Below are 22,684 nucleotides of genomic sequence, written 5' to 3' on the forward strand. Positions count from 1 at the left end.
TGGAATTTGGAAAAGGCAAACACATTTCACCTACTTTGTTACTTCTTATTGCCTGGGGAAACGATCTCTAGGGAAGCGGAACCCGGGCTAATGTGCCGGTCTTTCACTCCAATGCTCCGATGTTGCTTCCTCTGCTCTCTCCTCCCGAGTTCCCTGGCGTTCACTTCCCGCTCCGCTGAGGTTTCATTCCAGAAGGCACGTTCTCTCACCAGAACTGCTCGGCTCCATGGTGCATCAACAGGTGCTTCTGATTTAGGAAAAGTTATAACACGGAACAGTGGGCTCATCTGTCACCTTCACAGATGTATAAAAGAAATGAAAGTCCTCTTTGTGCAGCGTAACTGCGTACTTGCATACATCATCAGCTCACTTACTTCCACGTGATACATTCTGTATGACTGAGAATAGGTAAATATTCTCTAAGGCCCCAAACCAAGGAATTCCTTTATTTGAAAGGATGATTGCTGGTTACTTTAATTGTTTAAACTTAGGTTGTTTTTAAATTTGTCAAATGCACAGAAGGGGGCATGCTGCGGCCCCGTAGGTGGCTCATTTCACTTGTTTGGATCAGTCTGCTGTGAAGACAGGTAAAGCGGAAGCTCCTTCAGTGCCAAAGTCCGTGCGTGCGCCCACCTGATTACCTGCAGACCTGGCCAAAGACAGACAGGAAGTAAAATGAGTGATGGCCACTACCGTTTCTGTGTTTTCATCTTTTATTCACTTCAAATGAGGTTTAAAAAAATCTATTTCCTTCCTTTCTTCCTTTTTTTTTGGCTTATTCACCTTCTAGTAAATATTTAATACCTGTGTACAAGGCCTTGGGGGTCCTTGGAGGAAGCCGATTGGCTTTTTGCCTTCAGAGTGCTTCAGTCTAATAAAGAATATGCGCCTCCAACGTGCTATGAGAATTCATAGATTATGTAATTCTCAAGGAGGCTGTTGAGGATTCTGCAATTCCATGATTCTTTACTGGTCATTAAAAAGGGGGCCAGGACCCCTGGCTTGGTGGCTCAGCTGTTTGGAGCATCATCCTGCACACCAGAAGGTTGCAGGTTCCATCCCCAGTCAGGGTGCATATGGGAGGCTGCCGATCAATGTTTCTCTCTCTGTCTCTCTGTCTCTCTCTGTCTCTCTCTGTCTCTCTCTCTCTCTCTCTCCCCCCCCTCCCCCTTTCCCCCTCTTCCTTCCTCTCTCCCCCAACCTTCCTCTACCTCTAAAATCAATAAACATATCCTTGGGTGAGGATTAAAAAATAAGGTGTCAGAAAAACAACTAACCAAGAGAAAATATGATTTCAATAGCTATAAAACCTGTATGTTTGGGGAAAACAGAGAACTAGAGGATGATAAGGAATCATAACAGAAACAAGGTTTGAAAAGGACTCAAGTGTGCAGGAACTATTGAGACATCTAGTTTAGTGAGATATAGCAACTGATTCAACCCACGTACATCAATAAGTTATCCTTTGTGTAACTACATGATATTACCAAAAGAGAAAACAAAGAAAATGGGTCCGTTCAAAATCGTCACAGTAAAACTTGCCACCAGAATACACATAGAGCCGGTTTCCCGTAGTTTTCTTCCGTCTTGACACCGACAGCGCGCTACCCAGGGACGAGCCCTTCGCTTCCTGGCTGGTAGGCAGGGTTTGAGTAAAGCAGTATTTCAGGTAATAATGAAAATGCTCATGAAACAAATGACCATTCGTGTGGTGACTGGAGCCAAGAAGTGGATTTCTCATTGACTTTCACAAAATTTGATTATTTGATGGGCTGCCTTAAAGTGTCACAAGCAGCACCGAGAAGCTTAAATGTCGCTCTTCATATATTTGCATGTGTGTTCACGTGTGTGTGTTCTTCTCTCCGCATTTGACTGGGAAGTCTGATTAGACGAAACGTTGCTGGCAAGCAGTGGACATGAAAATAGATGTTTTCAAGATTTTTAGTTAGAAAACAAAGGACACCGTGACTCTTTCTTTTTAGCTCTAAAGAGTGAATAATTGATCAGTAATCACATATTTGTTTCCAGGGGTGCCTGAGGGATTCCTTCGGAATGTAACCAAGTTATAGTTTGGGATCTCCCCTGGCATAAATTAGGAGGATATTTTAATAAATGTATGTTGGCTCATTGACTGCATGTATACAGGGTCCAGCACATAACGCCCTCTTTTATTACAAAATCTTTTGTTCCAAAATCATGAGCATGTAATTCTGTAACATAATACCACACTCAAGCACACGATATGACATTTTAGGTGAGATGTTCAAATTGCCATCCATCTTGTGCGAGACATTCATGTACCCAAGTGGGCCTTACTCCTGCCGGGCCCTGTGTATGCTGGCAAAAGACTTACAAAACGAAATGGCATATGTGATATTTTTTTTTAAATATCTTTTTTGTACGGTTACCTTAATATCAAACACTTTTCTCTCTCTCCCACATTACCCACGTCTGCCCCTACTGTTTCCACAATTCTTTAAAAAATCAGAATCTGTCCTTCAAAAAGCGAGCCCTGCTTTACCCTCCCACCATCACATAGTCACTTCTTTCCGTAGCACGTAGTTGGCGAGAGGTCTTCGCCACAGACCTGTAATGGAAACAAAGCAGGTGGTGTCGCGTGCGGTAGACCCAGCTGCCGTCGTCCGCCCATTGCTATTTCACACGTGGGATTCTTGTCAGAGCTACTCCTGACTCAGTTCAGGGAGTAATTGCCACCTATCGTAGCTCCCCCATCTCGCATTTGAAACATGGTTCTGTTGCTGTGGTCGGGTGACAGGTAGAACATCTGGGAACATTAAATATACTGTCAGAATGATTCCTAAGGGTAAGAATACCAGAAATACCAATGCCAGATCTATAGGCAACAGAAATATAAATTTTTTAAATGAACAGGCTTATTCTTAAGGAGATGAGCCGTGACTGAATGTTTTTTCATCTTCTTTAAAAATTCATTCCTTTCCCACTTCATTTTGCCCAGGAAACATTTTCTTAGACTTTAATTGTTCTTATTACAATTTCTGAAAATTCAACAGGAGAGAGTTTTCAAGACTTGTGAGAAAAGTGTCCTTGAGAATTTCCTCTCAGTTTCTATGCACTGAGAAACGCATATTCTCTTGCAGTGCCTTCCATTTACGTTTTCGCGTTTCTCTGTTTTTCTCATTGCTGTTCCCTGGCTGTTGTTACTAGTGATGGACTCGGGCCCTGACCCGGAATTAGTATAGCAAACCTTCACCTCTAAGACGTTCTTCACCTTTTAATCAAGTTCCTATTCTTTCAGAATAAATTGATTGAATTTGCTGCAGATTCTTTAGACTTCATAAGTTTAGAACCTGAGCTTAGAAAAACGCTACAAAAAGGAGATTTTTTTTTTAAAATCTCAGTCCGTTTCTCATGAGTAAATTCATTACTGTGTACCTTATTCACTGCCTTCGCCCAGCGGCCTGGCATCTTCGAGGCTGACGACGTGACTGATGTTTTCACCCACCTGAAGAAGGCCTTTGGGTTTCTTTATGTACGTGTCTCTTTAATAACATTCTTACAGCTTTAAACATAGAATTTTGGTCCTGTCTCAGACATTGGAGTGCACATTTAAAGCTTCTAACTCTTGCCCCAGCTGGTATGGCTCAGTGGGTTGGGCATCGTCCTGCAAACCCAAAGGTCATCGATTCAGTTCTCAGTGAGGGCACATGCCTGGGGCGCAGGCCAGGTCCCCAGTTGGGGGTGTGCAGGAGGCCATCAGTCGATATTTTTCTCCCACTTGGATGTTTCTCTCCCCCTCTCTCTAAAAATAAAGAAGTAAAACCCTATCTCTACAGCTGCCCAATGTGTGTCTGACCCTAGCCATGCTTCACACCCATTATCTGATTTAATCTTTAAGAACCCTGTGAGAGGAGCATCATATCCCCATTTTACGGATGAGGATAACTATGCTTAGTGAGGTAAACTATTCACAGCCACGTGCGTTGAAAGGTGCAGAATGTAGATATATGTCGTCACGTGTAACTGGCTGAAGGGCGGAAGTAACTTCAAACGCAATGGCACGTCAGGGTTCGAACAGCCTCACTATGGCTGGGTCCTGCCTTTGCACCTCCCATCCCAGCTCTCGCAGTCGTGGGGCCCGTCCTCTGTCAGCATTCCTCCTTGAAGAAACATAGCTCCTAGAAGCTGCCTCAGAGACTACAGAAATCTCATCTCCCCAGTCATTCCAACACAAGTCATAACATGGAGTGTTATTAATTCTGGGTGGCTCTGGTTAGGTAAGAGTCCCATTTATCTGCAGTCTGATATTTCAGACCTGAGACTTCATGCAAGGGATAGACACATGGCTGAGGACGGACGAATAATAGATCCCTCAGAAAAAATCCAGGGCTTGTACTAAAAGGGGGAACAGATACAAGGTGGAAAAAACAACCAATGTCACCTTCCACGTGTTCCAGATGAACTTGCATCTGTACTCGGGATCTCAGGTGAAACGCCGCTCTCCCCATCCAGCCTTGAGCAGTCTCCCAGCCAGACGTGACCATCTTTGCTCGGCCCTTCTTCCCGGGCGCTTACACGCCTCACGAGGCACCAACGCCTTCTGCTTTGCATTGTGTGTATTGTGTTCATCGGTGACTGTGCCCGAAATTTTTCCTAGATCTTTTTTATCCCCTCCCTCATCCTCAAACCTGTTTTACACAGTTCCACACAGTATCGTACAACCGGCTGAAACACACAGGGGAGGCTACTGGGTGAGATGGAAATGAAGCCCGGGAATCGATCTAGTTTCCCCAAAATACGGACCTCCCACAAGCTCCGGAGCAGATATCCAGACAGGTGGACATGTCCAAGCCAAACACAAAGCAGGAAACACAGTAGGAGGATCCATGGTGCGTTATAAAAATGACAGTAGCCTTTAGTTGTGGTCAAGCATCGCCTTCCTTGCCACAGAGATGGGCCCGTTGACAGAAGGGTTTCTGGAAGGTGATGGCAGTCCCTGTCCTAAAGGCATGAGGACTTGCTCTGTGCCCAGTTCTCTGCCAGTCCTCAGGTCTGGATGGCAGGCTGCCAGTGGCCAGGAGCCTCGTGGCATTCCGCACAGAGCCATGTGACCCTGCCGCAGGCCTGGTCAATGCATAGTCTTTGGAAGGACCGTTAAGATTGGTTTCACAGTTGCTGTCCAGGGCCAATGACCCCTGGGGGTCATTTATTGAAACCCTGCAGGTTCTTCTCTATTGCACTTTGGCTGCAATATATTGTTCATTCAGAGATAAAGTAAGTGAGTACACTGTAGCAGAATATTTTTGTCCATTAATTAATCACAATAGAAAAGCATCTTACATTTTTCTCCGCTGTGAGCCATGATTTGACCTAATTCTTGAATTACCTTTCTTTCATGCTTTTTTTCTTTCTTCCGGCAGGGAACATCCTCTAATGCGATGCAGAATAGGATGGGTGCCCTTTACCTTCACTGTCAATGCCATCTTTGAACGTAGCCTTGAGCTCTTAACTAGAAGCAAGGAGTCCTGGGCCTTCCTTATGAACAAGTAAAGGATCCCCAGCACCGCCCCCCCATAAATGGCTATTTATTAACACATCCCATCACCAAACAACGCCTTACAATCCCAGGCCCCCACGCCATTACACCACTGTCCGCTCCATTGTGAGTTGAGGGAGGCCTTTGACCATCTGTTTCATTAAATGCAGCGAAACAATATCTGAACTTCATGAAGCAAGCAAGAATCAGGGCTTCCCCCTCCGCAAGCCCCCCCACCCCGGCCCGCTGCTGCCGCCACCGCCGCCGCCGCTGCCGCCGCCACCACCACCATATTTTTTTGTTTGAACACTCGCATTGTAAAGTAGCGTATTCACACATCAATTTTAAAAGGCTGGCTGTGTTATGAGATGGGACAAAGCGAGCTCAGTAACGGCTCAGGCGCAGTGCAGGTGGTCGGGTGAGCTGCTCCCCAGATCAAAAGTCCAACCACTGTGAGTCTCCTCTGCAAAGTGCAGTCCGGGAGACAAGGCCAGGTTTATCTGCAAGAACAAGAACGAGTTAGAGATGTACGTCACAAACGCAGGGGGACAGAAGGGGGCTTCATGATCTTGCAGGATAAGAACACTTTCCAGTGCTGAGAATTCTGAGGGGGTCTCTGGAATATGAAGCTTGTAGGGGTTTTCCTTCTTGGGTTTTTTTTTTTAATTAGTCTTTTATTGTGCAGTAATTGGTAATTATTATGTATGCTTTGGTGCTGTTCCGAAAGTAGCTAAGATTTTTTTTAAGCCACCTTGGGGGCAGGAAATGGCTCCTTCTCATGGGTGCATTTTATTTTTCAGCAACATTTAAAGACAGACTCCTATTTATACCACACAAGCAGTTCTGTCCGCCGTAAACAAAGTAGGTGGCTGGGAATTGTGCCTTCCCAGAACTGTTTTCCAGGGAAGCCATAATAAGAAACAACTGTGTACATCTCGAGAATCTGTCATCTAGGTGTTAGGAAAGAATGTTTTGCTTTTCCGAGGAAGAGTACCCCATTATTTGTAAAAGAGTATTTCCAGCATCCAAAAGTGTGATTTAAGTATTTGTTAAATTCTAAGGTGGGCTGCCTTGCTAGTAGTATTACTTGAGGTCCTTCCTCTTTGTTACTTTACATTGTCTCTAACGTTTCCAACAAGACAAGTTGAAATGGCAGGAGACACAGCCGTTTTTTAACTGTAATATCCTATTATCAAAGTTAATGACTTCTTTCGCAAAGTTATATGAAGAACTTTGCAACTAAGTTGGAATATCAGTAAAGAAAATGCCAGAATGGTAAATTTTACCAAAAACAAATTTTTTGAAGGGTTGAGAAGGCTTGGAATTATGAAAGAACAGCACCCAAGTGTCCTGTACCATTGTAGTTTACCTGGGAAATACTGCTCTACTTTTCCATCTTCTGATGCCATAATGATTTTGTGATGAAGGGAAAAAAAAAACTGTTAGCTTTCCAATTTTCAAGCTGGTTAGAAGTGGCAGAGTCAGGTTCCCAGTGCTTTCGTGGAACCAGCCACACCCTCTGTCTCCAGGCCCAGGGCGGTGGGCCCCACCCTGGGGTGGGCTTCACAGCATCTCTGAACCACTGGAGTGCCCCGAAAATGTTTGTGCATGTGTGTATATGCATCTTTCTGGGGCTTTTCCATAGTATCTTTAAAGAGTCCACAGCCAACTCCAAAAAAGTTGAGGAGTGAGCTATTGTTACAAAACTGTACAATGCCCCATAATAAACACCACTCAGTTACTTTGATATGCTGGCTTATTTGAAATGCGTCAGCCTACCAAAACACTTACTTTGAAGTTTCCACCAAGTTTCACAAGAAACTTTACAGCGGTGCCTTCTTTGGGAAGTCAGATCATTTATCCAAAACACGTCCTTAAAGACCATTGCAGCAATTAAAAATCTGTACCTTGGAGCCTTCTGGTTCATAAGGCCTGTTCGCATACAGAATTTCAGTTGATGTCATCTTCGTGAGGACTCTGTGAATTGGTTTTGCCGTCATTACCCTTATGTTGTAGTTCATTGAAACCTAGAGAAGTTGAGCCTTGTTCATTGCACCACCATGGGGCAAAACTTGGACCAAAGCGCTGGTTTCAGCCACGGAAACCGTGCTCTCTGAGCAGTGGCAACAGCAGCCACCTCCTTCAGCAGCACACAGTGTTGGTGGTGTAAGGGCAGTGTGGTAGGCATCCGATTCAGCAAGCTCTGCACCCTACTCCCAGGCAGCTCAATAGTTTTTAAGAAACGATACTGAGGAGCTTGTGCTATATGGGAAGTAAGAGACAAATCCAACAGGCGATGACATCAAGAAGAAACCCCTGAGGCCTGCGGTCAGGTAGGACCGTAGAGGCGATGGCAGGTATCCGGACCTAAAAGTTGCCGTCTCAGCCTTAACTCCGTGTGTGGGGGTATGTTGCTTCCCTTGTTACGGCAGCTTCAGGATACAACTCCCAGGAGCGGAACTTGAGTCCTGGAAGATGGTGTTAAAAAGATCTCGATTTGTGCCCGACTGTGTGGAGGGTACACAGGAAGCTAACGAACAACTGGTAACTGCACCTGCTCATAAGGCGATCGTGACCCAAGGGCGCACTGGGAATTGTAACTGCAATGGAGTGTAAGGTTTTCTTCAAAGAAATGAGAGCGGCTTGAAGTCACCTAAGTAGTTCTCATTATAAACAATTATGAAAAATCTTTTCACACGTTTTACCCCAACTTTAGGAAGATAGTGAGAATTTTGATGTTCATAACCACAATCACATATTTATAAAACTTCGTGGCCTCTGAAATTACACTGCATGTTGACTATACCTGCTGTACATATGATTCATGAATAGATGCAAAGAATATTGGCAGTGTACGTGAATTATTTTATTGTGGCATATTAATAATTCAGTAAGTGTGTCACTTTAAAACACTGAATTTTTTCATATATTCCAATTAAACCTTCTCATCAAATGGATTTATAGAATTTATTAGTAGAAAACTTGCCCAGGCAATAAAGAAAAGCATTTATTTTCCATTATGTGTACATGATCTGAAACCATAGCCTTTTAGGTCTTTTAATCTGTTTGTTCAAGGCCAAGCCATTTATATGGATATTTTTTAAAGCTTCTGTATAAAGAAAAAAAGAACATTTTATTTATTCACTGGGGTTTTTATGTGCCTTGAAATTGCATAGATAAAGTATTTTCAAGCTCATGGATCTAGAGTAGATAAAAGGTCTCTTATTTTATAAAGCTTTATGTAAGCTTTTCAAAAGTACAGTTTTCTCATGGTTAGAATTTTTTAAATAAAACATTATTTCACTATCATAATTGGAGTTTGATGTGGGCATCATTTTTCTTCCTTGAATTACATGTTAAATTATGTGTCTAAGATAGTTTCTATTGCATTTTACCTTCTGGATTTTAATAGTTCTCTTGTTGGAGAAATTAATTTACCAATCCTCATTTTCAGCAGATGGCAACTATTTAATATGACTAGGAATAGAAAACCCAAATATCTCAGACTTAAGAGACAAAAAATGAAAGATACAACTTGGTTTTGCAACATATTTGTGTGAGGATGAAAAATTACTTACCTCCCCTTCCTTAAGAACTTGCGCTAAGCCTGGTAGACTGTGGGAAGGAAGAGGCATTTTTTTTTTAACTCTGGCAACTGGATGCCGGCCCGTGCCTGGGTGAGCATTAGCTGCTGTTAGCTCTGCCGTGTCAGGGCCAAGGAACAGCTTTCCCCGGCTGGAGCTTTCCCAAGCTATCGCGGCCATCAGACAGGTGGGGAATAAATATTGTAGAACAGTGGGACATTTGAAGAGCAACCTCCTGATCCCCGGGACTCCATTTGGAGAGGCTTCAATGAGAGCAAACAGGTGTTCCTGGGAGGAACTGTCCTCAGGTGGCCGGGGGGTGCCATTCTTTCACAGACATAAAAAGTTTCCCTTCCCTCTGCCCGCAGGAAAATTAGAATTAACTACAGCCTTTTCTTTTGAAATGGAAAAGAGAAATAAAAATATGGCACCAGGTTTTGGCTCCAACTGGACTTCCATGGAGCGTGTCATCTAGGAAGGACGACGAGAATTCTCGAAGCCAGGTTGTCCTTTCGGTTTCCACGTCGGCGATGCTGGGAAAAACTGAAGGAAGGCAAAGAATGTTTTTACCAAAGGGTGTACCTGGAAAGCGGAATGTGCTTTTCTTCTATTACTCATTTGTTCACCCGCCAGATATGTATTTCTCCAGCGCTTACACGTTTCTGGACACTAGGCTCAGTGCTGGGCAGAGAGGGTGAACAGCAAAGGTCGAGGTCGCAGTGACAGTGAGTGGCCGGAACCTGCCAGCGAGCCTGGGCCGTCCTGGGGAGGCTGCGGGCGGCGGGTGCGGGCATCGGTCAGAGAGGCTTCTTCCTGTGCCATGTCACTGCATGGTGGGTGTCACGGACACGTGTTTGTTTGAGGACATTCTTTGTAAATCGCACTTTCCCATGAAACGTAAACTAGCACGATTAGAGGAAATTTTTTAAAGAAAACAATTGTTTTTAATCCCTCTCCCATGAAACAAGCCACTCCCCCGAGGCAAGCATTCCCCTCTAGCCTTTCCGTGTATGAGCTGGTGCTGCTGCTTCTCCTTCGGTAATCCTCTGTCTTAAATTCGTGTCTACGTTTCCACATAGTCTCTATAATTGTATTTTTTTCTGATTTAGAAAATCTGATCAAAGTTTTTGAAAAGCTTTTATTTGTAGAAAAAAAAGCTTTATCAAAAAAAGGGGAAAGTTATCCATAATCACAGTGAAAGGAAGCAACTGGTTAAAGTTTCAGCGTATTTCACTGCAGTCTTTTTCTGTGGATTTTATGGAGGTAATTGAGGTCATACAACATGTATAATTTCATATTCTGGCATTTGTAATTCTCATTTACAGTGGTGGTATAATATTCTCTCATAGGAATATCTCCTTGATGTTAAACAGGTTTTTTCCCAGCTTATTGCTATACCTTGATGCTATGTGTATTTATGCATAGATTATATTAGTTCCTTGGTGTGGCATCCTTGAAGAGAATAAATGCTCATTTTATGAATGATTTCCCCATTCTTGCGTTTTTAACTTCCTAATCTGATAGTCAGCTGGGGTATATTTTTTAAGTAACTTTTTCAAGGAGCGCGTATGATTTGGGCATACAGGCAGTCCCCGATTCACAATGGTTTGACTTAGCGATTTTCACTGTACAGTGGTGTAAAAGCTCTATTCATTCGGTAGAAACCACACTTTGAATTTTGAACTTCGACCTTTTCCTGGGCTGGCGATGTGCCGCACAGTGCTCCCCCAGGACGCTGGGCGGTGAGCTGCAGCATCGAATCAGGCCCGCGACCATAAGAACAACCCACGTTCAGCAGTGCACCGTGTGGCCAGCGTGGTCTTTGGATTCTGTGTTTTGTGTTTTCCGGAGCCATCGACCAGTGCCATTTTCATCGGGAAACTGTGGGTGATCTTTAAAATGGCTCAAGATAAGAGAACCAGACCAACCATTTCTGTCGCCCAACCCTTGGGCCTGCATGCCTGGCCGTCTTGTTTCAACTCTGCTATTTAATTATGGGTGATTTACTGACACGGGATATCAAAGCCTTAGGGAAAATGAAATCCCATGTGCCAGTTTCTTTAGATGAATCTTCTTTGAGGTCTAAGTGTCCCTCCAAGAAATGTAGTGAGGCAGGATTTAGGGGGCCGTCCCAGACACTCTCAGGGGAAGGCAGTGGGGGCATCGTATCCGTTGACGGGCTCAGCTGTGAGGCATCCTGCAGGCCAGGCACCCGCACACATTTTTACCCTCCCTCCGAGGATAACAGCAACAATAAGAGCGATTGAATTAAAGGGACTGACTTTCCTCTTAATGCTTTCATCCTGGGAAGCATTTATAATATTAGAAAAACGGTGATTCACTCCACAGATAGATGCAAGGAAGTTTGCTGGGTAGATGGGGGAGGGAGGATGACGCTTGTCCTCAGAAAACTCACATCCTAATCAGAGAGAGAGAGAGAAGGAGAGCAGAAGGGCTACTCAAGGTGGTCGGTGATCAGAAGCCGCAGGGCACAGTTCCCGGAGTCTGCAGGCTATTGCCAGCTCGGAGGAGTCAGCTTCAGTTTCATGGATGACACGGCCTTCGTAATGGCCCTTGAAGGAGGGGTAAGATTTGCCCAGGCAAAGGAGAGGTTAGAAGGGATTCCAGGCTAAGGAGATGGCTTGACCAACAACAGGGAGGAAGCCTCTTTCAAGGCAGGCATCGCGGACAATTCAGGTCAGCGCTTTATTGCCAACTCTATGATTCACACCTTTTATTTTCTCATATCCCCATTCTAACAGCAGAATGGGGGTCACCTCCTAACACACACATTTGCTATTGCGCACAACTGTCCTCTCCTTCCCATCTGTGCTCGCCGCCCGGGAGATGAGACCTTGGCAAAGTCAAGTGGTCTGAGAGTCTGTCTAGGGTCCACCTTTTCTCACCATTATTGTTCTTTCCCGAGCACCCGTGACGCACTCCAGACAGAATGGCCGCGGTGAAGACCCAAGTTCCTGCCTGGTTTTCATGCAGCCCATTCATGTGTTTCTTTCCGCATGTTCCTATTTCCTCTGGAACATCCCTGGTTTCGCCGTGTTTTTCTAAGAATTCTGTTGATTCGTATGTATCCCATTTTTGACAATAGGATTGTCAAAGGAAAAATACATGTTTTTTAAAAGTGACTTAAAAAATCACTCATAACCCACTGTTTTTAGTCTTTATTCATATGTTGACATGCTTCATCGTGTGGCTTTAATACCATTTTAAGTTGACTATGGGCGTAGGTGGGGTTTTTCGCTAGGGCCACCACGCCACCAAACACGCCAGCCTGGCCCATGCCCAGGCCACCTCCCCTGGAGCTCGTTCTCCCGGTCGTTAGGCTGCTCCGTTGTCCCTTCAGAGGCTGTGCGGGCACCACTGGGACCTGCCGTGTCACCGCCGCTGCACATGACCCAACCTGACTACTCGCTGAGAACAAGTCGGTATGGGGACGGGGGGAGCTGGAGGGGTTTGGGAGGCCGCGGTTCCGAGAGCCTGGGTGGGCTTGAACGAACTGCACAACGTCGGCTGAAAATGGCCCGGGCCTGCTTCTGCCTTTTTCTTTTTCTTTTTTTAAGCAACAGTGTTGCTTTAATAGGACTTGAAATTTTTAACCCAGTTTTGCTTTGGGGGAAAATGTATTAACCGTATGTCATGTCAAGATACTGCTTTTTAAAAATGTTCGAATGAAAGTCATCCCTCCTCGCTGGGGTTCTTTCTGGGAGCACACCTGCCTTGTTCGCCAAGTTCTCTGACTTTTTCATTTCCATTTGCAAATGGGACGCTCAGCAGCCAGCCCTAGAAGGAGTGGCTGTCCTCATCAGCATGACTGAAGGGTCAATGAAATACTTGCAGGCGCCTGGCAGGGCACCCTGAAACCAGCCCCCTGGTCTCTAAAGCTCTGGGAAGAAGGAAGTGTGGGATGTTAACTGATGGGTGATGGACAGGTGAGCACCACCTCCTGGCTGGTGCCCCGGTCTCTGGGACTTCTGGTTTGTATTTATTATATAACTGGGATTGTCCAAGAAAAATAACGTTTTTTTTAAAGAAAAGAAATCACCCATAACCCACTTTTTTTAGCCTTTTTTCATATGTTGACATTTTTCATTATGTGGCTTTAATACAATTTTAAGTGCTGCCTTTTTCTTTTTAACTTTACATGATAGCTTGCACTGCCCTAGTCTATTTGATATTGTAGTTCGTCTTCTCTCATTTAATCAAGTTAGTGTGACATTTATAGAGGTCAGGAAAGCCCAGCCAGTATCACGTGGTTGGCATGTGCTTGTTTTTCAGAACACTGAAGGGCTGACTCCCGTATGTCTTGGAGCTCCTCGGCCCCACATTTCCGAGCACCCTGAGTTTGGATACCTGAGTCCTGAGATTTATTTGTCTCATTCTATATTACCCACACAGACCAGTGGCATGTATTATTTTCCAGGTGTTTTATAATCATGTGGAGAACAAAGTATATTATAAACAACGCAGGCAGGTCACTCTGTGATGGAGTAAATGTGGGGGGTTCCTGAAATCGTCTCATTTCCCCCAGGTATTTCCTAATGGACCCAAAGGGAATAACTGAACTTGGGTCAAGGCTTCACGTCTTGTCTTTGCCAAATGTCAGTACCTGATCATTGCACTAGTGTCAGCCGTGGCACCCACTTGCTGGAGAGTGCACCAGGGGAAATGGATCTCCGCCTTGCACGGAGCACGGCTGGGCAGCCTGGAATGAGGGGGGCTGGGAGGAGGGCTGCCCAGAAGGCTGGGTCGGGAGCCGCCTCGCAGGGACGAGCTGTGAGCACAGGGTGCTGTGGGCGCAGGAGCAGAGCAGCCAGGGGGCAGCACGGGAGCACTCTGCACCTTGAGGAGGAGCGAGAAGTGGAAGAGGGAGGTGAACGCAACTTCACCGTTCTCCCCGAGCCCAGCCTCCAGGAGGATGATGGATGGCTTCTTGTCGTCTTTTGTATTTCTTCAGGGGCAGCCAGAACAGAATCTCTCTGCTGAGACCGGAGGTTGAAAACTGGAAGTCTCTGGGCCAGAAGCGACCTGCAGAACTTTTCTTTTTTTGTCTTCACAGTTTTGTTTTGTTTTTTAAATTGAGGTATTATTTATACATAATAAAATTCACACATTGAAAATGTACAGTTGGATGAATGTGGGGCATAGTATGTAATTGGGTAACTACCACAGCACGTCAAGATATAGACCAGTTCTCGCACTCCATAAAGTTGCCTCCCGTCCCTTTGTGCTCAGCTCCCCACCCCACCCACCCCTGTCCCGGGCGGCCACTGCTCTGCTTTCTGACGACAGAGTGTTGCCTTTTCTAGAAGGGCTCGTAAATGGAATGGAATTATGCAGTCTGTGTGGTCTTTTGTGTATGACTCCCGTCACTTAACATCGCGGTTTAGAAATTCATCCATGCTGTTGTGTGTATTCGTATCCCATTCCTTTTCATTGCTGAGTAATACTGCATAGTGGCGATCTACTATAAGTTCTTCCTCCATTCACCAGTTCACGAACATGTAGGTTGCTTCCAATTTGGAGCTATTATAAATAACGGCGCTGTGACATTTGTGTACACATCTTGCTGTGAACACAGGCTTTTAATTTCTCCAGGGTAAATATCTAAGGATAGGATTGCCGGGTCACACGGTAAACAGCAACCTATTTTAGGCCAGGGAAGATATGCAGAGCAGTTCAACCTTTGTAAAACGGCGTCCTTTTTGATTCACCCAGTTAGAGCTGCCTTATTTCCCAAACTGCAGTCATTGAAAAACAATCACCATTGTTTTTTATCCTACCTGCCTAACATCCGTACCGCTGTTTTTCTTGAAATGGGCACATTTTTGTTTTATACCGAAATACCTTCAGGTATATCACACAGAGAATTGTCCATGGTTCAAATGTACTAATTACTCTCTTAATTCACATATTAAAATAAATAAGTAAGTAAATAAAATGTCAAGAGCATTCATGAATATTTAAAATAAAAGGTAACCCCCTTGGTGTGCCCACAGCCAGCCCTGGAGCCCTCAGCGGTGCGCACCTGCCAGTTGGGGACCCGGCTGCGCTGGACCTGGGGGTTTCTTGCCCTTCCCCCTCTCTAGACTGGGAGTCCCTGGAGAAGTGGCTTCCATCCCCGTATCTCAGTGTCAGTAAGCCTGGTGCATAATATGCACTCGCCAAACGTCTGATGAGGGAACGATTCTCTCACAACCACAGGTGAAATACCATTAGCAAATAGAAACACTTGCTATTTTCTCTCACTCTTGAGTCCACCCCAGCTCCGATGAACTTGGGCACACCAACCTGGAACCAACACATGAAAAGTACCAAAACATGTAGGAGTGAAGCAATGCCTGTTCTTTGACCTCCTAACACTTTCCTTAAATGACAGAGGTGTTATTCACCACATTCCCCAGATGCGGAGATTCTTAGAGCCATGTTGATGTTCGCACGGCCCCTCCCTCGAATTTTACCGCGTGGTGTTTACTGCTGCTTCGACTAAAGCATTTGCGTTTAATTACAGACAGTATTTTAAAAGTTCAAAATTTCTCATTTGGGGGTTGGTTAATTTTATAAGCACTAGTGAGAAACATACTGAGTAGAAGAAAAAGGGCATAAGTATTTAGATATATAAAAAGCATCTAGTTTTCTTAAGCCTTTTAAAAATATATTTTTGTGGGGGAGAAGTGGTGGCAGGAAAATGGAGATGACCGTACTTGAACAACAATCAAGAAATAAATTAAAAAATATATATGTAATTTTGTTCATGTTTAAGGTGAGAAAGATAAACAGACTTGTTGGTTTATTTGCATTGGTTTTGCTTTTCCCCCATAATTGCTGAAGTTGTTTTGTTTATAAAAAGGGAAGTGGCGCCAACCTCAAGAGGCAATTGCCCAGTCTCAATTTGGAAGCTGTGAAAGCTTCTCTGACTTACTTTAAACACATGCATTGCAAGCATGGCACCAGTGTACCATGGATATTCCCTTCTTACACTGTTGGGAAAGGCACGGAGCTGGGGGCAGGGGGCAGGGCCATTGAGGAGGCATCGAGTGCCGTGCCCAGCAGCCCTGGCAGGAAAGGCCCCCCCCCCCCCAGGGAGATCGGGAGAACTTACTCCTTTGGGGACCCTTTCACCCCACTTGCGGCCTGTCCGCAGAGGTTAATGGCGGTCACTTCAATCAGAAAGCAGAAGAGGCTAAAATTATGTTTCTAACCATTTTTGCTGCCTTTTGAAAAGTTTGATGAAGAGTACAAATTGTTCTGTGAGACCGACGAAGTGCCGACTAACTCCACCTGACCTCACGTGAAGGGCTTTGAGGAAGAACCGTTTTGGAAGGAGCCTTGGCTCTAGCTGCCTCCAGGGTTTTGCTTCCTGGGCATTCTGCGTCCGAGAGGAACGTCATGAAGGAAAGTGATTATGTGTATTCCGGGGGCACATCTAGCGAAATTCAGAAGTATTATCTCAAGGGCTGTTTATTTTTGGCTGTTTTCTGTGAAGTGGGGTGGGTTTGCATGCTTGTTTGAAGACTGATGGCCTGCAGTTAACTGGCCCCCGGCTACCAATTCCAACTGGTTCCAAGGACCCAGAAGCACACTGCTTCGTAGTAGTGTTTTCCTCCAGCCCATGAGATTTATAAGTGTTTTATACTTTTTGTAGCACAGACATTATTCCTGAGCCTGATTTACATGCATTTGGAGACTAACCTCCGTGAAATAGCCTCGGATTTCAGGTCATGTTTAGGACGGACAGAAAATGTCTGGTCTCCATTCTGTGTTGGGTCTTGCACTACGGAAGGTGAAATGCTAACATTGAAGAAACGTGGGGTTGCCGAAATAAATGTGCTCCTCGGTAAATTTGCTTTGGTCAAAAGTAAAACTATTAAACACAAGTGAAGCAAACCTGTGCACAACCTTCCTCGTATTATTTTCTTGGTCAGATGCTGTTTCCTTAGTTTTCTTAATTTGGGCCAAAGTCTCCTAGAAGAAAAAATAATCACCCTCTCTTTGTCAGCGTGCACTGTGGAATTTGTTTAAGCAAAGAGTCGGGTCACAGCACCCGGAGACCGTGGTTTTTTTTCTGCTGAGGAATTGTGTTTTCTCAAGTATGTACCAAACTGCATGAACAAATCATTAAATGACACGAGTGAACAGAAAGAGAGAAGTATTCAAAAATTCTCTGACCTCTGCTACAAGGGTGGCTGACAGAAGACACTAGCTTTAATTGCTTGTTTCTCTCTAGCCAGTGTTTGTTTCAGTAAAACATTCCGTGGTGTGGAGGCAGAAGGTGATTGGGAAGGCGATATTTCTATTTTAATGGTGATATCAATTTTTCTTGATTCAGAATGATCAAAAAATATTTGTCTAGGTATAATCAAATAGCATTTGTACACAAATTATTCCGGTTAAGCAGAAAGAGGCGTATTAATTGGCACTGCACAGGAAATGAGATTTAAACACAAACCTGCACATCTTCTTGCCTTTCTTCTGTTCTTGGTATTTTTTAAAAGAATGTTTGATTTTATATAAATCCGCTCTCATCAGAGAAACAACAGAGCTTTGTTTCATAACAAGAAAATAAAGCAGCTACCTGAACATTTTTTCCCTCTGTATTAGCATATATATATTTGTTTTAAACTCGCTCTTCACCCTGTAGCGGAGCACCCATAGTGCATTCGGATTCTTTGTCTACTTTCTTTCTTCTTAAAGTAACATCCAGGTTTGTATATGTACTTTTTTTTATCCTTACCAGAGGACATTTTTTCATAGCTGTTTTTAGAGAGGAAGAGAGAGAGAGACACACATCGATGTGAGAGAAGCATCATTTGGTTGCCTCCCCTGTGCACCCGGACCAGGGATTGAACCCACAACCTTTTGGTTACTGGATGATGCTCCAACCAGCTGAGCCACATTGTCTGGGGCTGTATTTACATTTTAAGATAGGACTGTTCATGTGTTTTGGAATGGAATCTTCCAGCAGCATTGTAGATTCACAAGCTAATATATTTAGCAAATACTGTCAGAGAAACCTTAAAGCGGATCTCTACCACGTTTTACTCTCAATAGAACCGCCCAAATCCCTGTTTCCCACAGCAGTGTGTTATATATACATATATATGTTTAAAAAATGGAAACAAAAAGCAGCATCCTGGCTGTGGCACAGCTCCCCCATTGCAATAGTCACCCCAGGACGGGGGACCGTGAGGCTCATCAAATCCCGAAATTAGTGTCTTTGCCGCTCTGTCTTGCGGACTTGGTGCGTAGCCTCACCACGCGGAGCATGGTCTACCCCGGTCCCTCCCTGACTGTTGCCTTGCTGCCTCAGGAAGTTTTTGCTGACCCCAGCAGAACAGCACTATGTTTATTGAAAACTGCAGATGTAAATTCTTCCTGATGAAACCAAGACAGGAAAAAAAAAAAGAGTTCTAACTTCAATTTTTTTTAAGTTTAATAATTTATTGTGTTAAGGTAGGACAACACGGCTATTGCTTAGCAACACTGGATTAGGCAGAAAATAATTTAAGCTACCAAATGAGAAACATTTGTAATCGAATCTGCTCTAACACTTGTTTCACCACATGGCTTAACACCCTTCTGCTCACACATGGTTAAACACATGTTTGAACTGATGTTTTAACACCCGTCTCACACGTCTTTATGCTCTTTGTTCGCACACACGGGAACACATGCTCTGACTGACGCCCTTCGCTCACTGGTCGCGCGGCACAGGCGGAGTATTGTCCTGGGTCTCATTTTCTAGAATTCACTGCTTAGTAGCATGCGGCCAGAGACGGGTTCCTAGGAAAGTCACAGTTCTTTCTGCCAGGTGACCTCCACTCCGGGGTCCCTTTGGTGTGTCTGGAGAAGGGAATACCCACAGAGGTGACCCTTGCCATGGTCCGTTGTATCTACTCTACCCCCAAGTGGTGGCCTTGTCGGGGATTTCAGCGATGGGCTTGTCATGTCACAAAGTATTGCTTTTCACTCGGCCACATTGACTTGTGTTTTCCCAAAATGCCAAGCTCTAAAGTCTTACTCATGGCCAGCCATAGAATTGAGGTGATTTTTTTTTTCTTTCCTCTTAGGTTTCACTTGGCAATTTCAGCAGAATGGAAAATGTACATACACCAGAGTAGGGTACTTGTGTTGCAGAAAGCTGAACATGAATGGAAAATGTTTCTCCTAGTCTTTCATGAATCTGATTGTTTGGAGTCAATCTCTCTCTTTCTCTCTTTCTCTCTTTCTCTGTCTCTCCCTCCCTCTCTCTCTCTCTGTCCCCCTCTCTCTCTCCCTCTTTCCCTCTCGCCCTCCCTCTCCCTCTCCTTCTTCTTTTCTTCCTTGTAGCATCTGCCATCACCTTAGCAAGGTGACTGTCTCCTATTCACTCTGACCATCTAGACCAGCCATGGACAGATTCACAAAAGATTGCCCCTTTGTCTTAATGTTATGGGACGCATTGTATGGTAGCAGTTTAGAGGGCACGCTTCTGAGCCAGACTGCTTGGGTTTGAGTCAGGGTAGGCTTTCTGGCCTGCGAAATAGGAATACTGGTACTCCCCACATTCCTGAGCCTGTGGAATTGATAGAATGACTCAGCACTTAGAGATCACTTAAGCAGCATCTGGCACATAGTCAGTGCTCAAAAAATAGTAGCTCGTAATTCATGTGTGACAATAACCTAAATTTAAACAGTGCTGTACAGTTTACAAAATGTGTTATATCCCTATCAGAACCTTAGAAGGTAAAACAATATCCCCATTTTACAGAAAGGCGCACTAAGACCCAGATATCTTAAGAACTCTGCCAGAAATTGAGTATCTCGTAGGTAGTGTGGTCGGATGTTGAATTCTGGTCCCTGACACCCAAGTCAGTGTTTTTCCTACCATATCACAAGACCAGTCCTGCAAAATATGCAGAGAAGAACCAGAAAAAGCCCTTCACATCAGAGAGCTTACGGTGGGGGGGAATACTGACAAATGAAAAATAGCTTCCATTTATTGAGAGAGAACTATCAGTCAGCCCTGTGCTAAGCACTTCATAATAAATCATCTCCCTGCATCTTTACAACCAGCGACCTGACAGGTGAGAAAACTGAGGCCTGAAAAGCATCATGAACTTCTCCTGAGTCAAAGAGCTGATAAGTAGCAGAACTAGAACTTGAACGTAAGCCTGATTCCAAATAAAACCCATACCTTTAACCATTACTCATATTGGCTCCCAACCAACAACAATAGATGAGTTCATAGACAAACTATATTGTATAAATCAATTTTGGATGAAGTATGTTCTTCCCTTAATCATCCCTCGTTATGCTGCTGTGTGATGTTTGATTGGTTTTGTTCATTTTTAACATTATAAAGTGGATAAGCATAACAAGAAATAAAAGTTACGGCCATTATATGAAAGCTTTTGTAAATTAAATCCACATTTAGTCGGTACTGCCACCTTGATGAAATTCAGGACTATAAAATGTGCTGCCCAGCTAAGCCCTCGTGGAAATTTTCTCTTACAGATAATCTGTTCTCACAATTATCTGCATATAAGAATCATTTAAATCCTATGGCTTTCAGGTCCCGAGAAGTGTTAATGGATGCTAAATTAAATCATTTGAAAATAAATTCTACTTCATTGGCTGGACTCTAAAAGGTCAATATTAAGGAAACTGTATTAATAATGATACCCTTGAGTTTGGTGGGTCGGGAGAGCATTTTTCATTATTGTCCATTAATAACTCAAGCTATCTTTATAGCTGGCGTTAAAGATAACTCAGAGGAGACTGGAACCCCTGAGCTAACTTTCCATGTTAAATTGGTTTGGACCCAGATGCAGAGACTAACAATCAGACCATTTAAACACAGAACAAGATCAGCCAGGAATAGCAACACTTGGATGGCTGACTTGTAGATGTAAGCAGGAATCCGTGATTACTTCGAGTGGCTGGGAGATCCCAGCGGACAATTTGGGGGGTTCTTCATTCTCTCCATTCCGCTTTTGCCCTGAACACGGAATTGTTAGTACAAATATCTGGCAACCTCAAAATACAGGTGCAGATTTGGAACCTAAAAAGCCTCACTTGGGTCTCTTTGTACTTTAACTGAATTTCACTATGTTGAAGTTCAAGATCAAATACTTGTATTTTCGTGTAGCCTTTGCCAAATTTCCAAACCTCTAAGCACAAAATCCTCAGCCTTCATTTCTTTGCTTGCCTGGAAATCTAGGTAGCACGGAGCCAAAAGTAGAAGTTATGAAGTGAGATTATACTTGATTAGGAACAAAAAAAAGTCCTGTGTCCAGAAATGCAGATGTGCGCAGCATTCCCAGGGGAATGTTGGTATTTGATCTCCAAGTCTTAAAGGTTCATGTTCCCAACGTTCAGAGATGCAGGGAGCCAACTTTTATTTGTAACTAATGCCGAAATTACTCTGGAGATCCTAAGAGTATTACATTACAAATCAATCGGCTTTGGAAATGCTGCAGCCCGTGAGTTACAAATACCACTGTGTGAGAGACAGAGGCATGAAGCGAAGGACGTCATTCATACCCTTGACTTATACCACTGGGGCGTGATCATGAGTCTGCGGTGTGAGAGTTTTCATTTCGGCGAGGAAAAGAAAAGGGAACCTATCGACTCTGTGAGTCGAGGCCCGGAGGAAGGAACCAGGAAGCCCTCCTTTGTGGAGGGGAATTGGTGGGGGTGCAGCAGTCAGCTCGGGCTGCCTTGTCTTCCTCCTTTTTCCCATAAGTGTAGGACCTGAGCACGTCACTGATTTATCGAGCAAGGCTCCCACTTTAGTGAAGGTGAAAGATATTCACAAAATAATACCCTTCAGCACACACAGCGCCGATCGCTGTTTATGGAAAAGATACACATAGCTGGGATTTCACCTCAAGGGGAGAAGTTTAGTAGGACCAAATCAAGTATTAAAATCAAGAATAGTAAGAGGCATTAAGGTGTCTTTTTTAAAAAACCTTAATAAACAGAATCCTCCATAGGTCCCTGGTACTCCTCTCTGGTATTAATTAATTGGAGTTCCTTTTGGGGTAGGCCTGTCTTATTTTAAACTGGTGATCTAATTATTTTTTTAATTAATGACTTTAATTCCAACATCAACAAAGAGGGATAAATCTCTATTTTGGTTAAGGAATGAGGTGCCATAGGCAAAATTATACCTTTTGTGCTTTTCACCAGTGATACCTACTTCCGTGTGTGTTTTCACTGTAAGGTAACTCTGCCCTTACCATGAAAAGTTTTCCATTGAGAATTAATTCTATGAAATCATCAAACTTTAGGAAGAATTGTTTTCTTTTAAAGATTTTATTTATTGTTAGAGGGGAAGGGAAGGAGAAAAAGAGGGAGAGAAACATTGATGTGCGAGAGAAACAGCAATTAGTTGCCTCTCACATGCTCCCAACCCAGGACCTGGCCCACAACCCCGGCCTGTGCCCTGACCAGGAATCCAACCGACCACCCTTCGTTTCGCAGGACAATGCCCCATCCACTGAGCCACACCAGTCATGGTGGAAAGAGTTTTTAAAGCAATCAGAATATATGATCTTCAAAATTTGGAATATAATGCATTACATCA

At 44.0% G+C, this 22,684-nt stretch overlaps 1 protein-coding gene across 6 annotated transcripts in view; it reads left to right on the forward strand.

Moving 5' to 3' along the window:
• VTI1A (vesicle transport through interaction with t-SNAREs 1A) overlaps positions 1–22,684 on the forward strand; it is a 335,283-nt gene that overhangs the window by 207,395 nt on the left and 105,204 nt on the right. For 2 of the 6 annotated variants that reach the window (XM_045853848.1, XM_045853849.1), the window contains one exon: positions 14,072–14,246. The exons of the other annotated variants lie outside the window; for them this stretch is intronic. In XM_045853848.1, coding sequence (XP_045709804.1) covers positions 14,072–14,231 — 160 coding nt within the window. In that variant the 3' untranslated portion in view covers positions 14,232–14,246. Of the gene's footprint in view, positions 1–14,071; positions 14,247–22,684 lie in introns of those variants that run through there. 6 annotated transcript variants of the gene reach the window in all.

This window comes from Phyllostomus hastatus, unplaced genomic scaffold (genome assembly GCF_019186645.2).
Source record: "Phyllostomus hastatus isolate PE091 unplaced genomic scaffold, TTU_PhHast_1.1 phas_scaffold_1066, whole genome shotgun sequence".
Taxonomy (NCBI): Eukaryota; Metazoa; Chordata; class Mammalia; order Chiroptera; family Phyllostomidae; genus Phyllostomus; species Phyllostomus hastatus.